At 37.0% G+C, this 25803-nt stretch overlaps 1 protein-coding gene across 9 annotated transcripts in view; it reads left to right on the top strand.

Moving 5' to 3' along the window:
- LOC104152099 (uncharacterized) overlaps window positions 1-25633 on the top strand; it is a 35049-nt gene extending 9416 nt beyond the window's left edge. For 4 of the 9 annotated variants that reach the window (XR_011141388.1, XR_011141386.1, XR_011141387.1 and 1 more), the window contains one exon: window positions 1186-4353. Coding sequence is in view for 3 of the 9 variants with exons in the window: in XM_068945126.1 (XP_068801227.1) it covers window positions 1195-1701 (507 nt within the window). In the remaining 6 variants the exon portion in view is untranslated. Of the gene's footprint in view, window positions 1-1185; window positions 4354-9380; window positions 9430-22549 lie in introns of those variants that run through there. The other 5 variants (XR_011141390.1, XR_011141391.1, XM_068945126.1 and 2 more) reach the window with 2 other exon arrangements.
- Window positions 25634-25803: the final 170 nt, after the last annotated feature.

The following is a 25803-nucleotide window of genomic DNA, read 5'->3' as shown; positions in this document are numbered from 1 at the left end:
TGAATGTTTTGAGAGGTTTCAGACAAATTACTAGTTGCTTTTTGTGTTGGGTTGGCTTTTTCAAATCCATTATGTGGCTGCAGATGATGCCACTCAATATGCTCGAATTCCTTAATGACTTTTTTTTTCCCCCAGACAATGTTGTTTTCTAAAAACATTAGTTACATAAGATGTTATTTCAACCACAGAATTAATTTGGCACTAATATGCAGTATGAAGAAATCTCGTTAAACCATATCTGTGGGACTTTCGCAGGCAGAACTACAGAGCTGGATATGGAAGAAAAAACAAACCAGCATTTCTTATGCAATACTCGCTTTATACAGATAAAGTCACGAGATATGAGAAATATGATTTCAAATACATGGTTATTATGGTCGTGTTGCTTCCTTGACTATTTGCTTATGTACATTTGAGGACGCTACAACTGTTACTGTTAAATGCATAAGATGTTTAATGCATCTGAGTTTTCTTGGAGGCCTAAGTCCTGGAAGTAGCTGAGATTTATGATTTTGAACTATCCATTTACATTAGCTATCTTGCCTTTTTAAGAAGGGGGTAGAGGTACTTATTATCTGCTACTTACTTTTTATTTTTTAAGGTAGCTAATTCTTCCGAGCAATATATTCTGCCATAGCTGAAATATCTAAACTGTTAGCTTTGTCAGGTATGCCAGTTCTGAGGTAGTTAGAGTATGGTAGTCAGAGTATGGGTGAGTGCATCCATTTTCAACGCAGACAAGGAAATCTTTGTTTTTAAAACTGAGAATAAACTCAGGAAATCTTTTCTACTGCAAGCTAGACATATCTAGAAATTACAAGAAGTTAGATGTTAGAAGTCTTTAGTGAAATGTTAACTGTGGCACGATGTCCTTATCTAATATTTTCTCTTTTGTTTCTTTGAATTTGTAACATACCTTAGTCTCAAAAAAATGATCTTAGTGATTTCCTTGGGAGCAGAATTAAGCCCTCTTCTGTCATTATCCTCTGAAGAGGCTTGAGATGAGTAGTTTAACATCTCTCTGAGTACTCAGGGTTTTAATTTTAATAGTTTATTCTTAACACTGTACTAACAATATTTCCCTGTTCTCAGTGAACATTATATCATTGTCAGAAAGACAATTTTGCGAGCTACTGTATATACTGATTTTCTTTCATGTGACTATCACGACTCTCTTTTTCTGAGCTCTCCTAGTTCAATCCAGAAGAAGAAATTAAACTTCTGTGTAAGTTTGGAGCTTACCTTGATTATAAAGAACTCTCTGGAAAAGGACGTGGCAAAGTGGAAAAACAAATCCTAAACTTAGGAAAAGAATGGGAGACACAGGGAGAAGGAGAAAAATCTAACCTCTGTAAAACAGAAGAACCTGGATGTCTATGTGGGGAAACCCCTCCTGCTCCTGACAGTGATGGTAAAATGAATAAACGTCTTAAGAAGAACGTGATACGGAAACAAAAAAATCAGCTGAACTGTATACAAAGAGATTCTTGGAAGAAGCAGAACGTTTTTCTTCCATGGGCCTTTATCGTAAAGAAAATAAACAAAGTTGTTCTTGGTACTGCAGTGGTGAATGATAATCAAGAAAGCTTTAGTGAGGAAAATATTATATTAATGTCTTGCATTTTTATAATATTGACGTCATACAAACAATCTCAGTCGTCTTCCTTCATCAGAGCAGTCTTTTGCTGCTGTGAAATCTGACCATGATGTTCTGAATCACAGAGGCAGTTCTAGGTTTCGGACACCTTGCAAACAGGAGGTTCTTGATTCTACTGCAAACTGTTCCAGGCGTGGAGTCATAGCAAGATTTAAAAAGAACAGGAAATTGCATAAGGAAGTCTCTGTTGGTTGTTTACTAGTAGCCAATGCCACTGAAGTAAACAACCATACTGGCAGTACAGAGCTTCTTTTGTCATATAGTCCAGCAGCACTGGATTCAACTTAGGAGTTGAATTCAGCGAGAGAAGCCTAAGGGATAAGGGAGCTTTTCATGTGAATTTGAAAACTGGAGCAAAATGCAGCAGTTCTGATCATAGTTAGGATCTTTTTTAAACCGAGAAGTTGCATTTGCCAGTATCACTCTGTAACCAGAGCAAGAGAAGTTGCAAAACAAAATTTAAAAAAAACAACACCCAAGCCTCCCCCCCATACTGTAGAGTGGAGGTGTTTTACAGTTTTCTCAAGAGTCTTTGGAGCAAGAAACCTGTGATGGAAAAAGTCAGGTTTCTCAATGCAGTATGACGTCAAGATGGGGAAGAGAGGAGTTCCTCAACAAGAGAGCGTACGATACAGTGGACTTTTTCAGTTCTCCAGCCATTGCCACCTCTTTATTAAAAAGAGAAAGATTTGCAGACTGCCTTGAAAAAACACTGAATTAGATTGCAGAATTAGATCAAATGATGATAATACAGAAGCGCTTTCCTCAGTAGAAGGTACTGGTGATAGTTTCACATTTTTCTCCAAGCATATGTAAACATCTGGATCCACTAGACATCATCCTTCTGCAGGTCTAATGCTTTATCAGGAAAGGGAAAAATCATGTTTTCACTAAGTCACAAAAATTCGATGAGGTAAACTGTATTCAGATACTACTTAATTCATCTTATTTCTTTAAAATGAAAGGTGATTCAGACACTGAATGTTCTAGAGTGCCATGAAGTAATCCAGTGCCAAAAAACAAGAAAAAATATCAGGAATTTAATAAGACTAAAACATCCTTCTTACTCCACTGCTGAGCAAACTAAAAGGAGTGTATCTACACACATTCTCTGGACGTCCTTATGACTGTCTTATTATTTCAGTGTAGTAGAATGTAGTGAGTGGGCTGGGGAAAAAACATATTCTTCTCTGGAAATTTTGAAACTTCTAATAGGGTCTTAGGGAAATACTCAAGTTGTGTTACTTTTCATAGTCTGAAGACCTCTATATTCGGATAGTAAGGACATACGTGTTTTCCAGTGTCTGACATGACAGTTTTAAAAATTGCAAATAAATATACAAGAAAGGATAGTGTATTAAAAGCACTTTGTTCAATTCATAAAATACAGTAACTTCAGACTCCTGTTTATGTAGATCTGTCAGATTTTACTTTGCTGGTGAAAGGGAACTTACGTACTTTCTGATATGTTAAAAATAGATAGGAAGGCAACATGGGGATCCAGATAAAGGAGCTATGGAGGAGTGTAGTTTCATAGCTCTGGTATTGCAATCTCAATCCAGTTTTGTCTGCCTATTGCATTTATAATATATTAGTTTGTATACTGTGGCAAGTAACATGTTCCTTAAGCTACTGCTGATTTATGTGCATTGTTTGTATATAGAAGAAATACAGAATATCTAGGCTAGCATAGTCACCGTGGCCAGAAAACCAACTTTTGTAATGATCTCATTACAAATTTACTTTTTGTAATAAACTGTATTGTTTTTAGTCTAAACAAATAACATAATGTGCTTTTTTATTATTTAAAATGAGATACAAGTACCTAAAGTAGCAAGGCTGTCCTACAAGGAGCTAGCATCCTGCATTGACAGCTATTCAGGTAAGACATGTTAAAAAGTTGCAGATTTAGTTATGTGGTGATGACAGAAGTGTTCTGAATTAAACAGTTAAAGGTGAAGGTAAAACAGGGGGAATGGAGATGGCAAGAGAAGGTCTTTTTGAATGGGAAAAGTTGCTGTCAAAGTGCAAAAAAGGTGTTGGCATTCTTACATCTCTATGCTTCTTCTTGCTTCTGCTGTGTCAGCTTATCTGCTTATTACTTTTGATCCACTTCTGATACAGTTGTTATGCAGAGATAATGTTTTACATTTGTTGTATAGCGATGTTTTCAGGGTGGAGACCCTTCCTTTGTTCAGTTAGGCCGTAACATAATGGGATTTGGATGTTCAGGTATTCTTGTAATAAGGATGCTTAAGGATGTATTCCACTAAAAGATTCATTTGACTAAAAGAAAATAGATGCTTAAAACAAGTCCTATTTGCTATAAGGTATTTTTTCCAAAACAATCAGTGTTCTTGTAAATCATCTTTCTTTATTCGGACTGACTCATTATATTGAACATGAATTATAATTATCAGCTTATTTTCTAGGTAAGGTATCGATGTGTTGATGTTTCTTCTTTTGGGGAAAGCACACTTATTTTTTTCTCTGTCAGGTAGGGCTCATGTGAATGAACTCTCCTTCACTTTTTTGCTTCACTTTTTTTTTTTTTAAGTTCTGATGAAATGAGAGTCGTAAAAAACTGTGGGTATTGGTAATATTGAGAATTAGAATTTTTTGTGTGTGAGACTATTGCAATGTTGAGTCAAATTAATTCAGTGAATGAACTATGAATAAAATTTCTTCCTATAAGACTAACGTTTTCGGTTGAATTTATAAAGATATGTATGGTAATCTTTTAAGAGTTCTTTCAAGTACTTCAAAACCCTTTTTCCGGATATTTTCAGGTAAGGTCAGCTACCATGATAAATACCAGACCTTTTAGAAACAAATGTGTTGTGTCAAATACACATATTTTACAGAGATGTACATGAAGGCCGGAGGCCTGGATGAAAACTCAGCATTTAGAAAGCCTTTTTTCCTTCAAGCTCAATATGACACTGTACTATCTTTTATATGATGCTGATGTTTCTTCATATCCTTCTTAGCAGTAGTGCAGGCTATACGTAGTTTTAACAATTCTGGATGCGCTCGAGGGATTTATAAGAAAGGTTCTCTTTAAAAACCTCAGTTTAGATAACTATTAAGCCTTTACTTTGTGTTTACAGTATGTTAACTACAGCTGCAAGATGAAATACTTAATATTTTAACTTAACTTGCAAAGGGAAGACCAACTTTAAGAATCCTTGGCTTTTGGTTCAGGAAAGGATTTATTTTCAGGAAATCGCATGGAAATTTCTTTTATAATTCTGCATTCTTTACCATACTCTTATAGATGGCTAAAAATGGTGTTTCAACACGCACACTGTCCACAGCCGAGGATAGATTTATCCAGAATTCGTACTACGTCATTCTCAAAATGGACTCTATGAATCTGTTGGAGAAAAATGTGCTGTTAAGTCATGATTTTGCATAAGGAAGGAGCTATATATTAAATTATACTGGTGATTTCAGTAGCTGAAATAAGTTACTGGAAAGTCCTTATTGTGTTGCAAAACAATTTTGTGGGAAGAATTCCTCCAGTTTCAGAAGATGATTTTTTTCACTGTGATGCTGATAGTAGAAAAGTTTAGTTAGAATAAAAAGTAGTCAGTAGAAATCTGACTTTTCACGATGAATTCAGAGATTGGTGATGGTTGCTTCCGACTGCAGGTATGCTGATGCTGAACTCGGCCTTTAGACTATTCTGCAGATCTCCCCAACAAGCAGACAGCCATAACTGCTGCTGCTTCTAAAGGAAAAAAAGAAAGCTTTGAAGAAAAAAAATGTATAAAACTAGGATTTTGTAACACTGAAAGTAGCTTAGTCTTTTCAGCTCCGTTTTACTTCCAATAGAGTTGTGAGTTTTCACTGCTTGCCAAAAAAAAAAAATCCTCTGATGTGGGAATTCATGTAGGAAGCTCACATCACCTGTGAGGAATTCAGCGACTCAGATCTTTCACAGTAGTTGTTCTGCTGTCCAACCTTCTGGCAGTGCTTGGAGCAGAGTTATGGAAGGGTAGCTTATAACAGCTGATAATGGCTCTTCCAGGAGGCCGCTTTCCCAGGGCTGACATTGAACCAAATGCTGCAAAGGGAATGGTACAGAGATGGAGTGGTGGAGGGATGATGATACCCAAACTCTACCAGCCAATTCCTCCTTTAGGCGTTTTCTAATGTGGGCGAAATTCTTAGTTGGCCAGTTAGGTAAGCTTTATGGCTTTTCATTCTTTAAAGGAAGCACGATGTGCATACCAGGATCCTGGATTGTTATAAAACTGATCTATCAAGTTAGTGAAGCACTGAGATTGTTAGTTTGGACTGTACTACAACGGGCATATTTTTTTTTTAAGATACTCCTCTATGTCAGCAGAAAATCTACGAAAAAGGTTTTTCAGAAAAGACAGATCCTGTGCATTGGGTCATTATCTTTGAACTTAAATATTTCTTAAATTTCTGCTTATTTAATAGCCTCTACTACTAAGTTCCTACTGCAACAATCCCTTCCTTAGAAGCGCTTGGTATCTACAGAAACCCTCCTAAGGATAGGGTTCTCAGTAGAAGGTTGATTGGTCTACTCAGATATGCGTTTGTGCAGTGTTACAAACATCTAATGCTTTATAAAGCATCTCTTCCACCATGCAGACACGGCTGCTGTACCCCATAGTTCTAATGCTTCTAATCTTTTTTAATAGGCTTTTTAAGAAAACAAGACAAGGTCAGATGTGTAGGAGGGACCAAATATATGAGCCTACTTTAGGGTAGACTAATAGTCAGAGGTGAGATATACAGATAAAGAATACTTAAAAGGAAACAAACCCCTTATCTTTAAAGGGAAGTTGTCACTGTTGACAGTGTCAGGCTGCTCTTCAAATTAAATACATGTATCTCCCAAGTCCATTTCTTTTAGAGATCTCAAATACAGACTCCAACTAAGATAAAAATCTCAAGTCCTCAGCTGGATAACCAGTGTCAGGAAACATAATGAGCAGATTTTGTTTGCAGATGTGAGTAAGCTCAGGTATACATGTCACACTCTCTCTCCTCTTTGCCCATATCTGCTCTATTCTTATGCCAGAAAGCATTCAAATTTACAAGAATTAAAACAGTGATGCAGAGAATCAAAGGATTCAGAGACAATTACCCCTGGATCCAAGCAGACTTTGCAGAGAGAGGAGAATTGTAACATATTCTAATCTCTTCTTAAACACAATTTGTTTTAGACTGTAGTTTCAGATTGACTAAATTAACTAAGTACGGAATTGAGAGACTCTAGACATTTTAAGTGCATTGAATCCAAAAAATTAGGGGGCATTGTTGTGGTTAATACAACGCAATGTGTTTTAAAGAGAAGTGGGTAGAATATCTCTCTTGACTCGGTAGACTTCCAACTAGAGCAGATCCTGCTGCTAGTTCAGAAAACAAAAAAACACTTTAATTATGTAGGGCCAGATTTTTTTGTTTTACAGTACAAAATTTCTCTGCCAAGTGCTCTTGCTTAGGAAGCCTAGGATAGAATTTTCCCTCCTCTACTTGCCCTTCGGCAGGAGTGGGGAAAAGGAGAAAGGTGATCTTGGGTTACACAGTGCCTGTTGGAGTAGTGATGTGAGCTAAAATATGCTCCAGCTAGTCTTCAGCTAGTCTATGTGCTACTGTCGGTGGCAGCAGCTGGGCATGGACAGAAGGTTTGAGGTAGCTGTGGTTCAGATGCCTGGTGTCCTGAGTAACTGCACCTACTCCTACTGTTGCTCTGTAAGCACAACTGATAATTGAAGCTGTGCTGCCTTTCATTCAAAGATATCAAAGCATTTTTTATTTGTGTAGCTGTGTTACTGAAATGTGCACAAGATGGTGTTTTATACTATATTTCAGAGGAATAAATGGAGACCCAGAGCTGCAATAGACTGACAGAGGAAGGAGAGAATGTAACGTTATGCAGTAGTGATGCAATCCCGTGGTCCTCTGTCTACTAGCCGGTTACTTTAACCGGAAAGTAACCGCTTCGTTTTAATGACACCAGCAAGGAGTTATTAAAATAGCTCCTTGTAATATCTTGTAATAAATCTCCATATTGGGAGAGTGGAGAGGTTACTGTCTAGAGCTGCAACTGCAAACCCAGAGAGCATGAAGCTGTTTCAGATGTGAGAGAGTTTGCAGGAAAACAATGGGTTTTGTGACCTGGAAGAACAAAGGACTTTTGTCTAGAAACACATGAAATCTTTAGGCATGCTTATACTATTAATTTTAAGAGATTTTCACTATTCCCAGGAGAAAGTTGAATATGCATGCAGGCTCTGTGATGTGTATGTTCATTATAACACTATTAATTTCCTTCATTCATGCTGATAAAATGAGACATTTAAAATTCTGATTTTATGCATTGCATATTTTAAACATGGAAATAAAAAAATGAACTATTCTTTCATGGTTGTGAAGTCAGAGTACTTTTGTCTTACTAAACCCACTTTAGGTTAGTTTTCAAAACAGATTTCTACTGAGGACCTGTAAGTTTTGTTGGTGTGGCATTTTCAGCTGGGAAGAAATGACTGAAAAATTTCAATCTAGGTCTAATAACAGTTGGTATTTCTCTCGTGCTAGTCAATTCATTGCAACTTTAGGTGATCATAGTTCTTGTATAAATCTCTGTATGTGTAAATTAGTGACGGAATATACAGAAGGGATGTTAGTACACACTCCTGACTATAGCAAGTGAGAATGTATGAGTGAAAACATCTCTCTGTGTAGAATGGGGCCCCATTTGGTCTGGTCTGGTTCATGAACCTTTTCAAGGTCAATAAAAGGAACTAATATTAAACTTTAAGTCATTTATGCTTTGTTTCCTTAACCTTCACTCTGTCCCTTCATCCTTAATGTCAGTAAAGTGAGAGCTATCTTGTTCTGAGTTAAATATCTGACTCTGCAAAATCTTTTTTTTTTTTTTTTTTTTTCAATTGCTTGAGCTTTCAAATTCAGTCTGCTGCACAGAATCCAGCAAAATGAGATGTCAGTTGCAAAGTGAAAGGTAAAAGAAAGGAAGTGGAATTTACCAACTTTTCACATTAGGCTGTCTGTATTTTTTTTTTTTTTTTGGTCTCATTTGCACCAGAAGTGCAAGTCCACTTAGTCTTGAATTTGCCACTGCAAGGTTGAACATTCTGCCAGCGACTAAAGTAAACAAAGATAGTGCTTAGTTTTGAGAATTCTTAGTTTGGGAGAGTATTGGTCATCTCCATTATGTTTTCAGAGCCAGAAACTTATGTATATGGTGAAAGAGCAATATCCTTGGGCTCAGGCTGTTTTCCAGTTCACATCCCTGTTGATGCCTCACCTCCATTTTTCTCAAACCCCAAATCTCTTGGAAGAGGTATAGGAAACTTTTTTAAAAAACATTTCCACCGCAAGATGGCAGCATTGCTTCAGGGAATAAAAATGCCTGCACCAGCCAAGATATCTTGCACTTTCTAATATTTCCTTTTCATACAGCATGTGGAAGAAATTCTGTGAAAGGTGTGTTCATTTGTTATCTGAATTCACATAGCAACATCGAACACAAGAGTGGATGGGCTTCATTCATTTGCTGCTATGTTTGCAGGCTTTGTCATGAAAATAAGTTTTCAGAGGACTAATGATTTTTGTGAATTATATTCAGATTATATTATTTTCATTCTCTGTCATTATTCCAGTGACTCTAATTTCAGATGCATGTGTCTTTCCCATCCACTGAGTACTTCTATTCTTTCAGAACTTGATCCTACTCTCTCTGAAGTCACTGGCTGAATCAGAATTTCAGGGTAAGTCCTGTAAGGTAATATGAACAGCAAATAAGAAAGGTGAATACAGTAATTATTGATTCTTGTTATGTCTTGTTCCTTATATGATGAATCAGGTATGATGAAAGAGCTGCTGTTCGGTGAATCATTGTCAGGGTAGCACTGACTGATTTCTGAAGAAAATAGGTCTGGTTATCTCTGATCCTAAAAATAGGTCTACCAGTTTGGCCTTATCCATATGGAACAAAAAGCTGGGAAATACAGGAAATCTACAGATGCTTATTTTATAATTATTTTATAATTATTGTGCTATCTTGGATGCACTTCATTTGCCCAAAGATAAAGATTTTAAAAAGTGTCATTTTGCCCGTGATTCTGATTTCACAGCAGATAAGTTGCAAGCATATTTTCTAATTCATATGGCTATTTAATACTTCTCTTCAGATAGTCCACTTACAAGAATCCAAATACAATGGCAATACAAAACCATTTTGCATCCTTAGATTAGGAAAGCATTTTCCATGACTGCCTGGAGAAATGTCCCTTTTCTGCCTAAAGTAATGAAGGAAATAGACTTTAGAATCCTGAGTTAGCAGTGTTTATTATTTCAGTGAAATATTGGATGGTACATTAGAACACCTTAACAAACAACATATCAAGTCTTGTATTCTCATTTTCTTGAAGATTTTATGCTAAGGACAGAAAATGAGCTTACCTTTCTTTTCATTTCTTTAAATCAACATGTTAAGATACAGTTTTGGAAGTGCAACCTAAGTGACCTCCTCTAAGATAAGGTTACTCTGCAGGTACAGCTCTGTACTAATAGCGCAAGTCCTTGAACTTAATGTTTAGAGATACTAAAATTCATGTCTTTATATTTTTCCGACCTGGAGTATATGAATGAAGGGAGTATTTATTTTCCTCTTTAATTAATCTAGAGCTTTCTTGTTGGTGCGTTTCCCCTACTCTCCAGTGATTCACAGCCTCCCAAACATTGACTTACCATTAGCATCACTTACTTCTGCTGCTTTGAGCACATTTTCTAAAATTGCTAAGGGAAATTTACACAGATATAAATGATATTAAGAAAGTGAAGTCAAAGCCTTATGTGACAGGGAATAGTAAATTCTGCTCTTTCCTTCCTACCCCAGGATAGAGTCTAAGTAAATAGAAGAAATGTATGGTATCTTCATTTATACTATCAGTGTATCTTCTGAGGTGTGTAAGAACTGGAACACCTGGATGAGTAAAATATGAGAGCTTCAGAAAAATAGGTTTAAACACTGAAAGTTGTACTGGCCTGCAAGAGCCAAAACCTTGTTGCAACTCCTTCTGATTGGAAAAAAAAAAAAAAAAAAAAAAAAAAGAGAGGCAGCATGAATCTAACCTCGTGTTTACACAAATCCTGTGATATTCTCCTACATGAGGCCTCTGCTACTTGCTCCCTCCCTCATCCTGGCAGTAGGAGTCTGGCTTTATCTACCTTCAATGGAAATTGAAAAGCATTCTGCTTCAAAGAGAAAGATAATTAAAGGCCTAGCCTGTGGCTAAAAATTAAAAGAAATTATGTTTAAGGAAACTGAGTAACTGAGGCTGTTGTTGGTAAAATGCACTGTTGATCACAAGTTCAAATTAACCCGCGCTGTTAAAAGTCGAAAGTTATTTTTATTTGGTGGGCTGTATAACATTAATTTCTCTGCAGATGGGAATTCATGTTACACGTGGCTGCCATTGATCTAGTCTACAGTCACTATATGTGTAGTCCTTTATTGTAGAAGCTTTAATAAACGTGTTTAAGTCTGTTTATTTTTTTAGAAAGTATTTAAAAGGTATTTAGCTTTAACTATGTGCTTCAAGGCTACTTTGAAGCATACATGAAAAGTACTGGTGAATGAGGTACTCTTAAGCTTTATAAGGGCACTTACAAGGAAAAAATGAAACACTTCTGTGAGGTAGCTTTTATCACGTGTGTTAGTTCCATAAGCATTTATGTCTGCCTGACACATGGACAAATAGAAGACTGCATTTTTTAAGGATTTGAAGGTCCATGCTTTTCACACACGCTTAATACAAAGCACAAAGAGAGAGAAAAGAGATAATGTTGTCCTCTGTAAGTCTTCAGAGCACATAATAAGAAAGCATGCAATAAAAGTGATATACATCTCAAATGGATTATTGAAGTGCTGACAATTGATTATATTCTCATTTTTAGTATGGGCTATTTATTTGTCGTCACAGAATAAAAATCATTCAGGCTGATGTTATGATCCGTTCTATGCAATTTTCTTAGCATAGTTTTGTAGTTGCTTGCTGTTCTTTAGTCAAGTCAACATGACTTTCAAAATCACTGGAGATTGTTAAAAGTAACATAGGAAGAACTTGAGGCATCTTCTTTTTTGAATATCTCACTTCAGGCATGAAGGAATTTGCAAATATGCTATTGAATACAGCCAGACTACTGAAATATGCTTCCCACTCAGTATTAGGGAAACTTGCTGAAATTTACGGCTTCAAGTTTGCATCTTATTTTACTTCTCCATGATTTAAGGATTTATGTTGAAAGAAGATATACTGAGATGAACATTTAAATTTAGATTAGTTGGTATCCTGACAAAGACGCGCTGTTAGAAAATAGATTCTCCAAGAGCATACGTTAAAGTCTAGATGATGAGATAAGGTTAACAAAAATGCCTTCCAGTAATTGAGTACGGCTCAAAAATCACTGGATGAGTCCATATACATATATATGTGTGTATGTGTATACACACACACACACACATGCGTATGTATATTTTAAGTGCAAATAAGATGTAATGAAGCCCCAAACTTCTGTTCAAAGTTCCTGGCCATTATAGAGTGCAAATGTGTCAAACTTACCTGGAAATGGATAAATTGACATATGACCAAAATGTCATTAATATTTTTGGTCAAAGACACAATTAAGGGAACATATGTTGTATTGTGAATAACAAATTTTCTACTGATAAAGATTTGTCAGAAGATGTCTTTAGGCCTGATTCCACCTTCTCTTTTTGCTACAGTAGATTTGGAATAAACTTAAAGCAAACAAGTGTCGGAAAAGCATGAACTATGGCTTGCAAAGGTCTTGTGTTAGCATATCTGAGATTAGAATCTTCTAGGTGGTGGATATAATTTTGGTGAGAGGGGAAAAAACTGAGTAAAACCTAAAAGCAACAGTGTTAAGATTGCACTCCTTTAAAAATAGAGTGCTAATATAGAAAAATACCTAATTTAATCATTAAAAAAAAATAAAAGGAATAGAGACATGTCTGCAAAATGCAGAACTCTGCTCCAGGTGCAGGGAGAGTATTCGTAATTCCCATCTCAGAGGGGGAAGAAATGGAGCTGGTGTATATTAGTACATGACCTTGATACTTTGTAGTATTTTGCATTACCTAGAAAAAAAGTTATCAAGCAGCATGTTTTATGGAAAATATTTGAAGTAAGCTTGTCTATTGAGAAACAGAAACCTTGGATGTATTTTAAAATAAACAAGCGCTAACACCTGCTGTGAGACTAAAGCCTTTAATTGTGTTTTTCTGAAAGATAAAAACTCCCCAAACCACCCAGTATTTGAAATAACTTTCACAGATAGCACAGAATAAACAAACGCTATGCTTTTCATTTACAAATTAACTCTACATTTTTGAGAGAACCATTGCTCAAAAGTAGTGGGCGCATAATCCAATGTAAGTTTGTAGCAGTCTGTTTAACACACTAATCCCTTGCCTGGATTGAATTGGCATTAGAAGACTTGAGTACTTTTATGGTATCTGTTGACTGAGGAACACGTAGCGAAAGGTATGTATGGCTCTGAGATTAGTAGAGGAAATCTTCAATGCCTTTTGTAATGGCATTTGCATATAATAACCTGAAATTCTGTGTTTACAAAGTTATAGCGACTTCAAGAGACTCACTGAAATAGTCACTACGTACAAGTGGGGTAGACACAGAGAACCTAATTTTCTCTTTGTTTAGGCAGCAGGATATCAGAAGCAACCTTACAACTCAGGATAGAACTAGCTTAAGGAAACCGAGGATATAAAAGCAGCATAAAACTCACCTCTCCTCAGGAGGAAAAATCAAGTTGATTATGTATCTGATTGGCTTGGTGGAGAGGAGATGCATGAAGGTTGGTTTGTTTGTATTTATTGATTTATTTTGGATTGTTATCTGGAAAGGGCAACCAGTGAGGGCCTGGGTCTTGATTAGGACTAAGAAAACAAACAAACAAGTATAACTTCTTGTCCTTTCCAAGTTCCCTTGCCAAAGCATTATTCCAGATCACGTTAGTAGTCATGCCACCTAGTCTTTGGAAGCCACGTGTGAAATTTTTACAGTAACGAAATGTCTCTTGTTAATTTAACATACAATACTAATTAAGTGTATAGATTTCCCAATACTCTGTGCTATTTAATGATCTGAAACTAATCTATTAGTAAGGATGAAATAGCTGTGACTTTGATTTTATGCAATGTTTTCATCACTGTTTCAGCACTGATACTGAATTTGCAAGCAGTGGAGGACTAAAATTATGAAACGAACTTTGAAGTAGAGCAAAAGAGTAGGAAACTTAATGTTTGCAGATGGATCTCGACAAATTCAAGGAAGGAGTTACATGACTGGGTAGAATGTTCTTGAGTATTTTCAGGGGATTAGAAAGAGTTGTTAACACTGAGTTTCTCTTGTGTTTAATCAATCAGTTGAGGATTTCCGCTGATTACTTGGAGGGACAGAGAAGGATTCTTTTTGCTGTCTCTCCCTCATGCTTTCTTATTTTTGCGTATTTAAATATTTTATTTCTTCATTTGCTGGACTAATCCTAACTAACGATGGGAGACTGAGCAGTGCTATGCTGTCATTCCTAGAGGAAATTTTCAGAAGCCTGGTTGTGTTTTCCTCTCACGCTTGTTGATGCCACCTGGCTTGCAATTATCCTTCACTGTAACTCTGTGACAATGTAAGACCTGTTGAATATCCTTGCTCTTTCTTTCTGTGCAGTGTCTGAGGATGTTTTTTCATCTTTTATGTTAAGATGTACATTAGAGGCTGTGAATTTTTTTACAGCTGTTTTGTGTGCATGGATGGGCAGAATGGGTGTTTCTGTGGATCTTTTTCGGATTTAACATCTACTGTGTATGTTTAGCACTTCAGGGAAAACTAACCTCGGTGACCAAAGTGGTTTCTACCGTGACATAACATGCTTTTTATGCTAGGAAGAGCACCCCTTTGTCAGTTTCTCAGTCATACAGAGAGCAATGTCAATGCTGTGTTTCAATTTTGAAGGTACTGAAAATTTTATCTTGCAGATCTGTCATTTTAGAGAAATTTCAATGCCGTGCAATACTGCAGGCTATCTTCCTTTAATCTGGTTTGTATGGTTGAATAGAATCATACTGTTTAAAGCCAGATTTCTCAGCAAAGGAACTAGAGCTCCAGGGAGAAAATATCTGAGTATCAGTGATCTTAAAATTATTGCCTGAAAGGCTTTCAAAAATCTAATAACCCTAACGTTTTCACTTTTCAAGAAGATCAAAGCACTCCTAGCCTTTCAAATACCTCTCTCTTTGATTTAGAAAGCAACAATTAGTACGCAAATATGAAGACTTTAAGCTGATTGAATATTAACCACTCTCTGAATATGCTACTATTGAGAATTTTAAACATTAAGGAATAACTGGTAAAAACTAACTCATTAATTAAGCCAAAAGGATTGTGTGACTGTTGATGAATGGTTCAAAGTTGTGTAAATTTCGTAATGGACTCTATCAGTATGGATTTAAGAGATGTAAGTTGATGTTGGATAGGAGGTTGTAGGTCATTATGATAGCAAAATACCAGCTGTGTTGATTCATTCAAGCATAATGCAACTTAGCAGGGGTGAGAGGAAGTAATAGATTTTTTTTGAGCTCTGCATTAAACAGTTTTATTTGTATTTTTATATCGCATGTTAAATAATTCTCATTTCAAACTGTGGACATTATTAAACTATTAAACTTCTGGATCTGTTCTGATATGACATGAAATTGTAAGTTCGCTCTGGCTTCCTGCAGCCAGTGTGTGGGATCTGGAACCTGTGATGCTGCATGAAAAATGTTTAAGTTCCAAAACCTAAGTGAGAGAATGAAGCTTTCTTGCTTGTTATGGAAATGGTACTGTTACTTAGCAAAATGTGATACTTGGAAATGGTACTGTTACTTAGCAAAATGTGATACTTGTTCTCTAAAAACAGTAAACAATAATGTGTTTCGAGACTGAGAAAACCAGGATGAAATGAGCAGGGAGAACCTAAGGTACAGATCAGGTATGTTTGATTTCACTGTGGTTCAGTCATAGAGTAATTTAGGTTGAAAGGGACTTCTGGAATCTGAGAATTAGCAAGCTCCTCTCTAATGACTAGCAGAGTTAAGGAGGGAGCTAAACATGTGAATGATTGCAGGGAAGGATCCAGTGTGGAGATAACTGCCCATCACTGGCGAGCGTACAAGCGTTCTAGAAGGGATACCCTAACATAATGCTTACACATTATGTATGTAATGCTCTGCTTACACAGAGCAGTAATATATGTGCAGAAGAGAAAACTAGTACATCCTGCTTCTTTTAAATGAGTTAGGTATGTTGGTGAGCTCCAGCAGAGAATAAAAGAACTAGAGATACTTAGAATACCTGAGAAACTAATGGGAAGCCAAAAAGGAAGAGCCCGTTTATATGGGAAGCGATAGCACAAATTAACCTCTGTATTAATAGAAGTTTTGGACCCAATTCTTCTTGGCCCTCACATGAATGTACAGGCAGACCGTGTGAGAGCAGCAGTTGTAGCTGTAGCAACAGCATTCAATACTTGCTGCAATTACGTAAAGGTGAAGCGGAACTGTAGTCCTACTTCCCAGGAGCGTAGACACCACCTGAGAGTGCAGAGGAAGATTGTAGCTGCTTGCTTCAGTCTCATCTAAAGAGATGGATTAGGAACAGGAGAGTGTCAAATGTTTCCCAGGCCTTCCTCTGTCAAACCAGAGAAGTTGTGTTTGACTTACCTACAGAGAAAACATACCTGAGCATATAGATATATTAATTTGAACATACTTGAACTAGAATCGCTGCAATACATTTTGAAGATACGGCCTGTAGCAAGTATAGATTCTGCATATAGATGCAGAAGAGGGCACAATTCTTGTACGTGTTCCATTGCTTTCATTTTTAATGAAGTGGTATTAGAAAGAAATATGATATCATAGCAATATTTTTCTTGTAATCATTACATGCCAACTATTTATTATGTAAACCTGAAATATAAGTATGGATTCAGAGTGAGAAGACTTACGAGAGATGTGCCGCAGATGCTTAATGTATGCTGTGATGTGACAGAGACATTTTTTCTTGTTTCATATTTCAAAATATATGAATGCAGTAACATATGCTATATCAGGTAAGGATAAACTGCTAGTGCAATACACCCGTCCTCGATGAAGGATAGCCTATATTTCACATAACTGCATTTACAGTTGTATTACAGTAGAGCTATATGCTAATAGGATGGTTTGGTCATAAATCCAAAAGCCACACTGAGCAAGGCTATTAGAGTGTCTTGAGTGTCTTGTGTTAAGTTTACCCTGGTGCAGTTTCCGGTCACCATCTGGGAGGCAGCCAACTAGATACAAATCAGCACTTATGGGAATAAGACCCTAATTTGTGTTGGAGTCACACTTGAATATAAAATATGTAAGGATATATTAGTGGGAGACATTACTGACGTAGCTTATTTCTTCTTTGTGCCTCATTGTGTATGCTAACTCAAGTGGAAAATCAAGTGACAGATTAATGATATCCATTTGCAAAACCCCTCTGAAAGGAGCAGACGTTGTTGGCTATAAATTTAAACCTTAGAAGAAGCTGAAATGGGTGAAGGTGAAACAAATATTATTATGCCTATCAACGTATTACCACAATCTGCAGGGCTTGATTGTATTTTTCGTTGCAGTCAATTGCAAGGCCTCTCTTAACATTAGTGGCAGGAGGCTTGGTCTATGTCTGAACTATGTAGGGGCTACCTGGAGAGTTCTTCAGTGTTTCTGTTAAGTACAGAAAGAGAAATTGCAACAAAACTCCACGGTCCAAATAAGCTACATGTTATTTCCAAAGTATGCTACTGAGCTCTGTTTTAGAAGAAGGGGGCTTGGGAGGGGGATGTTGGTGTTTTGTTTTGGTTTGTTTTTTTCCTGCAGAATAAGCTACTTGATGGAGAGGAAAGAGGTTTGATAGCTGACCTTGGTGCACTCTTAGCGTGGCAAGTCACAAACCATTCCTGTCTAGATTGTGGTGGTTTTGCACACTAGTTAACAGTGCTGGACTGTTACCTTTTATTGACTTAATTATTTAGTTCAAATTTCCAGGCTTGTAACTTGTTGGTTGGAGCTTTAAGGTTAAGTTTCTCACTAACTCGAGTAGGCTGCTGAATTCTGGTACTCGAGTTTTAGTCTCTGAATGGGTGACTCCTGATAAAGCAGTTTGAGACGTACTGTGATACTCTAGCAATGCTAAATAAGGACCTCCTGAAAGGTGTGAAGTCTGTACCAAGTATGGAAGATGGAAAAGCACCTCTTGAATTCCATGAGATCTTTGAGTGCTCGTGATTCAGTATTTGACAAGACTCATTTAAATTAAATTGGATAAATCGCTTTTTAATAGTTTGTGGGCTGTGAACCATGGAAGAAAAGCTACTTAGGAAGTCATCAGTATGTGGTTTAAATTTTAAATACTTGTGTTACTTATCCTAAAGAAAGTCTGGAAAGGGAGATATTATAAATTAATATGTACTTTGTAAGTTGATATTTGCTCCTTCTTGCTATCATTAATTGATTCTGGTGGGAAAAGTCCAACCTGGTAAGAAAGTCTGAGCTTCTGGAGCTGGAGAGAGGAACCAAATATGAGCTGAGGGGAATTGATACATAAAGATGCAAAGAAACTTGGAAGACAGGATCTGCCCATACAAGGGGGGAAACTAGAAGCAATGAGCTGTGGGGTTTGTCTGTTCTAGGACTGGAAACAGGCCAACAGATCAAAAATCTCATTTGGAGGGTGGCTGGTCAGACCTCAGATTCTGGATTAATGTGCAAACCTTAATCCCTTCCCATAAATCTGGGAAGTCAGCCCAGAAGCCTGCTTGCTGCCCAGCCTGCCTTGGTAATGCAGCAGAATTACAAATAGCAAAGTATAACTTCTTTTTTTTTTTTTTTTTTTTTAAACAATCCTTACAGAGTGAAAGAAGGATAATGATATAGTCTTGTCCGTTATGCTGAATGTGCCATTTAGACTTCCAAAACTGCTAAACTTGAGACAGATCTGTGGGAGGATGTCTCACTCTGGGCCTTTTGGTCCTACCTGCTTCCACAGCAGTGTGGAAAAATGAGTTCTGACTCTAATATTTGTATGGCTTAGTTTAGAAATGGATTAGTGATAGGCTGCAGTAACTGTGTTGGCTGTGTAGGACTTGATTAAAAGTGAGGGAAAACAACGTTTTATCACCAAAGTTTCTAGCTAGATGGGCTCAGAATATGGTAAAGAAGCAGACATAAGTGTAATAATACCTCCTCATGTAGTAACATTGCCTGGATAGGCTGCTCTTTAACTGCACATGCTACAGTATGCAAAGCAGTCCTGAATTCAGATTTTCAAATCTATTATATAAAGAATGCTGTCTTTTCTTCTTATTGTTTTTGAAGGCCAAAGTGCATGTAGTCTTCCGGAGTAGAGTATTTAAAATATTATAAATAACTTCTCAGCAATGCATAGTTATTTGCATTGAAACTGAACTATGTGAGTAATGAATGGTGATCTAGAATTGCAGCCAGTACGGCAAAGAAATAAAGCCCCATTAGATACAAGTAATTTGCAGGCTGAGGTTATTCTCCATTAAATAATGATTGCCCTGGTTGATCTGAGAAAATAGGAATGTCAGTCAATCAAATAGGAAGAAGGACTTTTAAACACACATAAGCTAACAAAAATGTTAAATAATGCATTCATGCCACCCATACATAGGACTAAATCCTCACTAGCAGACAGCTGTTGAGTCTGCCCAGAACGCTTTGATTATAAACAAGTTTCTTTATGCTTGGTTTCTCTGTCGTCCTTTTCCTTTCTTTGCTACAACATCTATTTTAAAATATGATCTTCTTCCTGCTCTTATTCTACTTTTGGGAAAGCTATAGGTAGGTATACAGTTTAACACAGTACTCACATTAGCCAAAGGTGTTCCTAATTAATTGCTAGCTATTCAGATGGTAAATAGGTGCATCTAGATTTGGGTGTGCCTTCCTTAACAAAAAGCATGAGTCGTATTTGAAAGATTTATCCAGTGCATCACTAAAGTTTAAGTAACTAAGTAGTTTTTACCTGAGAAGACGTAGGAGGATCAAAATGCATCACAAACTTTGAATCAAGAGAGTGTTTCTCATTTCTGTATAATCTTGATGTCTTCAGCTGATGAATTTAAACCAGAGTTTTGTTGCTGCTGACAGAAGATTTGACCAGGGATCTTTAACTATAGAACATCTGGTCTGTTTCTTTTCCTCCCTTAATTAAAATCAGATCTGTTTGCTAGAAAACCTTGTAGAAAATGTAGAGGCACCAAATGGGAGCCTCTAGTACAGAAAATCACTGCAGCTTTCCGGAAACTTTCAAGTTCAGAGCAATAATCATCTCTGCAGCTGTGGTAAAGCAGAGTATCAAAGAGTAGCGAAGCCACGCTGACAGGAGGGCAGTGGTTTGCAGGTAGATATAGATAGAATCTGAAATCTCTTATTGTGCCAACTGTATCCAGGTAAGTATTGTATTTTCCCAAAAGAAATTTATCCTAGGATGTGATTTATCAAATATATCATTCGAATAGCTGTTCAACCAAGAAGTACTTAGACAGCTATTTCTTTTCCCTTTTGGTAACTGACTTTTGCAAAATATCTGTTCTGTCTGCATTTTTCTCAGGTCAACATTATATTAATGGTTTAAAAAAAAAAAAGTGGAAAGATGAGAGAACAAAAAAATTATCTGAATTTATAGTATAGGCATAGACTAAGCCATTAGTGAATAGAGCATAAAATTGGCTTCCTACCAAAATATGAGACTCTTCAAAATCATATGAAGGCTGATACAGGTTTGCTGGCCCTGACTCCTTACTGCCTCACTCTTTATGGAGTCATTTATGCCTGCAAACTGAGTGTGTAAAATGCTACTAAATCAGAACAATTCGTCAGCCTCGCTGGTGCTTGCATGGAAACAAGTAACTTTAAACAGGGTGGCAGTGGAGAATCCAGCTCTACTCCTTTTTTCAGTATGGATATGATATTGTAGAACTGCCTGTGACTTATTGGAAGATGGCTTAATGTCACCATTTCCTTTTCCCATGTTAAGTGTAGCTGAGAAACCCATGGGCATACGCTAGATACCCTAAGTGGAAGGCTTTTTATATCTGGCTGCTCTTTGTTCCAGTGGTTCTTTGGTGCAGCTGGCAATGGACTAGATGTGAGGCTTCTTCAGACAAATGCCCTCTCTCTCAGCCTGGAACCTTGGAGCTCAGGTGGAGCAAGGGTTTGCTTGTTTCCAGAGGGAGCTCCAAAATGGAAGAATACTGAGCTAGGTGATGCACCTCTTCCCCTCCCACCCTGCTGAAAGGGCTACCATCATCATGTTGGGTTCTGGGGCGTAGAGTACTGAAGCAGGTGCACTGACACAAGCTGGACCTAGCCTGAGATAAGGTTGTTCTCCTCATGACAGTTTGAAGTTCCAGATTTATGATTTATCTCCTTCCTTTGGACTCATTTGCTTGGAAAATCGATCACATGATAACATTAATTCAGTATAAATTAGTTTTTATCTTTTTGGAATGTTTGCTTAAATCAGTATCTGAGCAGTAAAGCTGAGGAGTTGGTGTGCAATATGTTTGATGACTGGTCACTTCAGTTTACCTGAGTATGATAGAAATTGGGGTTATGGCTAAACAGTGGAGAGTTAGGGAAAAATCCTGTTAAGCTTGGAACAGTTTTTTCTCTTTTCATATGACTGTGTGTATTAAATTCTTTAAATATTAATTAGATGTTACATGTTGTAATAGTCAATACTGCTAACCATTTCTCTCTTGGCTCCCTGCATATAATAAAAGCAAAAATTGTTAAAACTATGTTTTAAAGTATTCACGTAGGACTAGGTGGTGAAATAGTTCTTTTTTGTGCCTGAAATGCATATCCTTACAGGAAGACAGGTGGCTTAGAACTACTGTTAAAAAGGAAACAGAATTGAGGGCGATCAATTGCAATGAAATTAGATAGACAAATAACCATAGATTCAAGGATATGTTTACATGAGCAGCATAGTTTACATTATTTCTTAGCATAGAAACACTGAATTCATGATGTCCTAATTTTGCAATGAGAGATTGTATAGACTAAAATCCTATGCTCACTATTGAAAGGGGTCAGAACCTAATTTAGAGGTCCATTTCAAAGCTTAGAGGTCAATGGAAATCTCTGTTTGATAAAGTTAGGATCATATCTTAAAAAAAAAAAAAAAAAAAAAAGAAGCAGCGCTAAGAAGCAGTGCTAAAAATGAATGGGGAGGAAGTAGAAGTTATCCCAAGATGCAGCCACCTTTTATGTATCAGTTCCTGAAACAGGGCAAAAAATGGTTTTAAGAGTAGTAGTCTACCTCTTATGATTCAATGTTATCTTTATTTCAAAATACTATGAGCTTAATTATTCTGTTGAAATACCGTGAACGGTGACACTGATGTTTCACCTTTGTATGCATGAGTGACGTTGTGAGCTTGTTCTTTCCCTGCTGTTACACAGTAAATGGAAGTCCGTGTTTGCCACAGGGGTCTGCATGAATTTTAGATTTGAAAGGATGTCCCCCTGCAAGAATATCCTTTCCTGTACAGTATGAATCAGAAATAACATTGGAATTGTTTAGCCCATTGCACATACCCTTCTGGCTCAAAACACTGGGTTATGTTTCCAGCTGATGAAAATGTGTGTTGCCTCACTGACACTGGTGAATTGCATACTCTCATTTTGAAATGAACTTTATCTTTTTTTATTTACTATTGATTGTCTTTAGTTGTACTCTTTAGTTGTACTTGAAGGTCCTAGGACTTGGGCTCATTCGTCATATATGCTGAAGAAACCAAATGAGAAGACAAATGCAGTGAAGGATGCTGTACCAAACAATCATTACTGCTAACCTGCATCACCTTGCCATATAGAAGAAAAAACTCTGTGCTCCTTGAATCAAGCATCAGAAATAAGATCCTTTTGGAAGAAGAAAAAATGCTCAGTTTTGTTTGAGTTTGCTCTTTCGCAGCAAAACAAATTTTAATGTTCATATAATTACAGACCAAGAAAGACTTTGGTAAGTATAATGGGACATAAGTGCATTTTAGTTCTCCTATTCTAATAGGAGTAAATTGTATACCTGTCAAATTGTGGCAAGTCTATGAAATGCTGAGTAAAACCGTTGCTGGAGATGATGACATTTGTATGCCAAAGGAGAGGGAAGAAAGCAGATCCATCAAGAGAACCTGTTAAAACTGTGAAACAAGTTTAAAACAGTGCAGATGCCTTGGCCATCTGCTGAGAAGTGTGTGTGGACATAATTGCACAGGCCAACTGTCATTTCATTAAAAAAAAAAAACATTTTTAGGAAGTATGCAGTCAAAGGAAGCAACTTCTCCCTCCCTCCAAAGCTCATATCCTTGAAATGGCTATATATTCTTGTTTAACACTCAGACCCAAACAACCTGATTTGCTGTTTGCTCTTCTTTTGCATATAAGGATTTACCTCTGGTCTGTTCATTGTAAGAAGTTGGAGCCTACTGTAGTTTAGGATGCTTGAACTATACATCAGAGTTTATCACAAAAGTACAGAGGTACTTGTAACTGTAATGATGCTTCTAGGGTTTTGTTTGTATGGTTGATATTACTAGAACCTTTGGCAGAATTATTTGCATGTTTGCATATTATTATTTGCATTATGTGACTGCTTTTCCATTATTTTTATTACAGTAAAAGAGAATATGAGGTTACATGATGGGAGTATTGCTGTCCCTTTAAGTGCATGTGAGAGCTATAGAAGCCACAGAGATGTATTTGTAAAAATAGAAGATTTAATAGAACCTAATGAAGGCAGAGAACATTTGCTTATACTCAAGTATATCTTAATTAAAAATTTCAGGTATTAAAATTTGAAAGTGGCTGCAGTAAATTTTAGCTGCCATTTTAAAGGAGGGCTTTTTGACTGCAGCTTCCTAAGTACAGTCCCTTTTCAAAGAATAAGGGAGCTATTTCATTCTGATCTAGTGCAGGTATTTTATTTTAAAGCAATAGCCTCATGGGAACAGATAGCTGGGGACGTACCCTGATACTCATCGCCTTCCTGTTTTTTTGGGAGGACTCCTTGTGCAGAGCCGATGGCAGGTTTTAGGGGGCGGGGGATGTCTTTGCAGCACCCCATGAGTTTTGGGCTCACCCGAGCACTGGCTCACTGAGAGGAGCAGCTATTTCAGGTGATGAAGAACTTCCTCCTGGCTGCCTGGTGAAGGGATGCCGCTGCGTCAGGTACTTCCCTGCGTCCTGAGCGCAGCAGCTGCACCCTGGTACGGTGCTGCAAGGCTGCCATGTGCCCACCCAGGCTGGCCAAGGTTTGCTCTGAGCCTTACCATCTTTCTTTAGTAGAAAAGTGTGAGAGAACAGTGACAATGTCAAGGCCAGCTGCTCCAATTTCATCTCTGTCCCCTACTACTGATGTAAAATCATTTATCTTTTCAGCTTCTCACCTCTAATATTCCCCTCAGCATATTTCCAGCAACTATTTTCCCCCACTGTGGGAGGGTCCCCCAACTTCTTCAGCCTTCAGTGGCTGTGGCTGCAGTCCCTCAGCAGCAACATCTTTCCAGTCGTGTATATCCCATGCTGTCACCAGAGCTCCTTTTAGCTCCAGTGTCATCCAGAAGTCATGGAGTTGGGAGAAAATATCATCAGTGAAGCTTCAAAGCTTCCGAATCTGGCACCCTACTTGTTCTGCGGACATCCATAAGGTTCAGTAAATGAATCCAGCAAGTAACTGTATTAAGACAAGAGTCTTACTCTGATTTTTATACACATAGGGTGTTGTGCCTCTTTGAGAATTAACAACCCAAAAAGCCATCTATGTACAATCCTTTTATGAATGCCTCTCGTTTAGTCTTCACCTTGCAATGGCAGGAGAAGTTACTCATTACAGTCTTTAAATGTGGATTATAAGGACAGTATTTCAAAATAGGTAGGAGAAAATATTTTCTTTCTCTGATCTTCAGCCAAACTTGGGTTTCCTTAGAATTATTTGGATTTTTCTTTTGCTTAGTTGTCAGACTTAGGTTGTTTTTGTTTAAATATGATATTCCTTAAATATTAGTAAGCTACAAGGCAAAAGTGGAGCACAGCTTCTAGTTGTAGTTAGAAACTCAATTTTATGTTGTAGAAACAAGAAGCAAATATCCCATGAGCGGCCTGTCAAGTGATTAAATGTTTCTGAGTGCTGAGCTTTTCCTGTGAATTGTTCCCGCTTGCTGGGTTTGTCACAGTGTATTTGCTTGTTTGTGATTTATATAGTGAAAAAACAATAAAAGATATGGTAAATATGTAAAACAGGATTGTTTGTCTCAGACATTTTAAAATACGTATCTGTTAGTTGGGTAATGACTCTTGGTCTCTAAGCTTCTCTTTCTTTTGGAATACAACGTGTACCTGCAGAGACTGATATTTTTCCAATTTAAGATCTATTGTAAGTATAGCAAATTAATAATAAACCTATTTAGAAAAAAGTGATACAGCTGGAGGAAATGTCTGGACTTACCCTAAGAGAGATGTTTAAAGTTTACTGTCTTAGCAGTCTTTACGAATGTTACTTTAGCACTCAGCCATATGATTTTAACAATCTGACTTTAGCATACTAAAGTAGAAATATAGAGAGATTCATATATGCTAAAATGACCGAACTGTTTCTCACAGGAATCAAAAGTGAATCTAGTCAAAAGTCAAAGACCCGTGGCTCTATTTTTTCCATAGTTTTCTTTTCCATATGTTATTTATGTAGGAAGCATCTTTCAGGCTGCCCTTTTAAAACATTGCATTATTTTCATAGCTGCTGAACCATTTAATAAAAGCTATTTAACTACTAAGTGTATAATGCTATTACTCCTTTCTTTTTTAGTCTTTCTTGAGTAACATTTCCTATAACACACTAAGGGAAGAAAGGATAAATTGAGGAAAAAATTAATACTGTGATACTTATTTTTGACATAAATGTCTCACAATGCATCGTCTTTGTATCCAGTGACGTGAGCCCTTG

The sequence above is a fragment of the Struthio camelus genome, chromosome 5 (genome assembly GCF_040807025.1).
Source record: "Struthio camelus isolate bStrCam1 chromosome 5, bStrCam1.hap1, whole genome shotgun sequence".
Lineage (NCBI taxonomy): Eukaryota > Metazoa > Chordata > Aves > Struthioniformes > Struthionidae > Struthio > Struthio camelus.
Note: the sequence above shows the minus strand (reverse complement) of the source record. Positions and strands in the feature narration are given on the sequence as shown.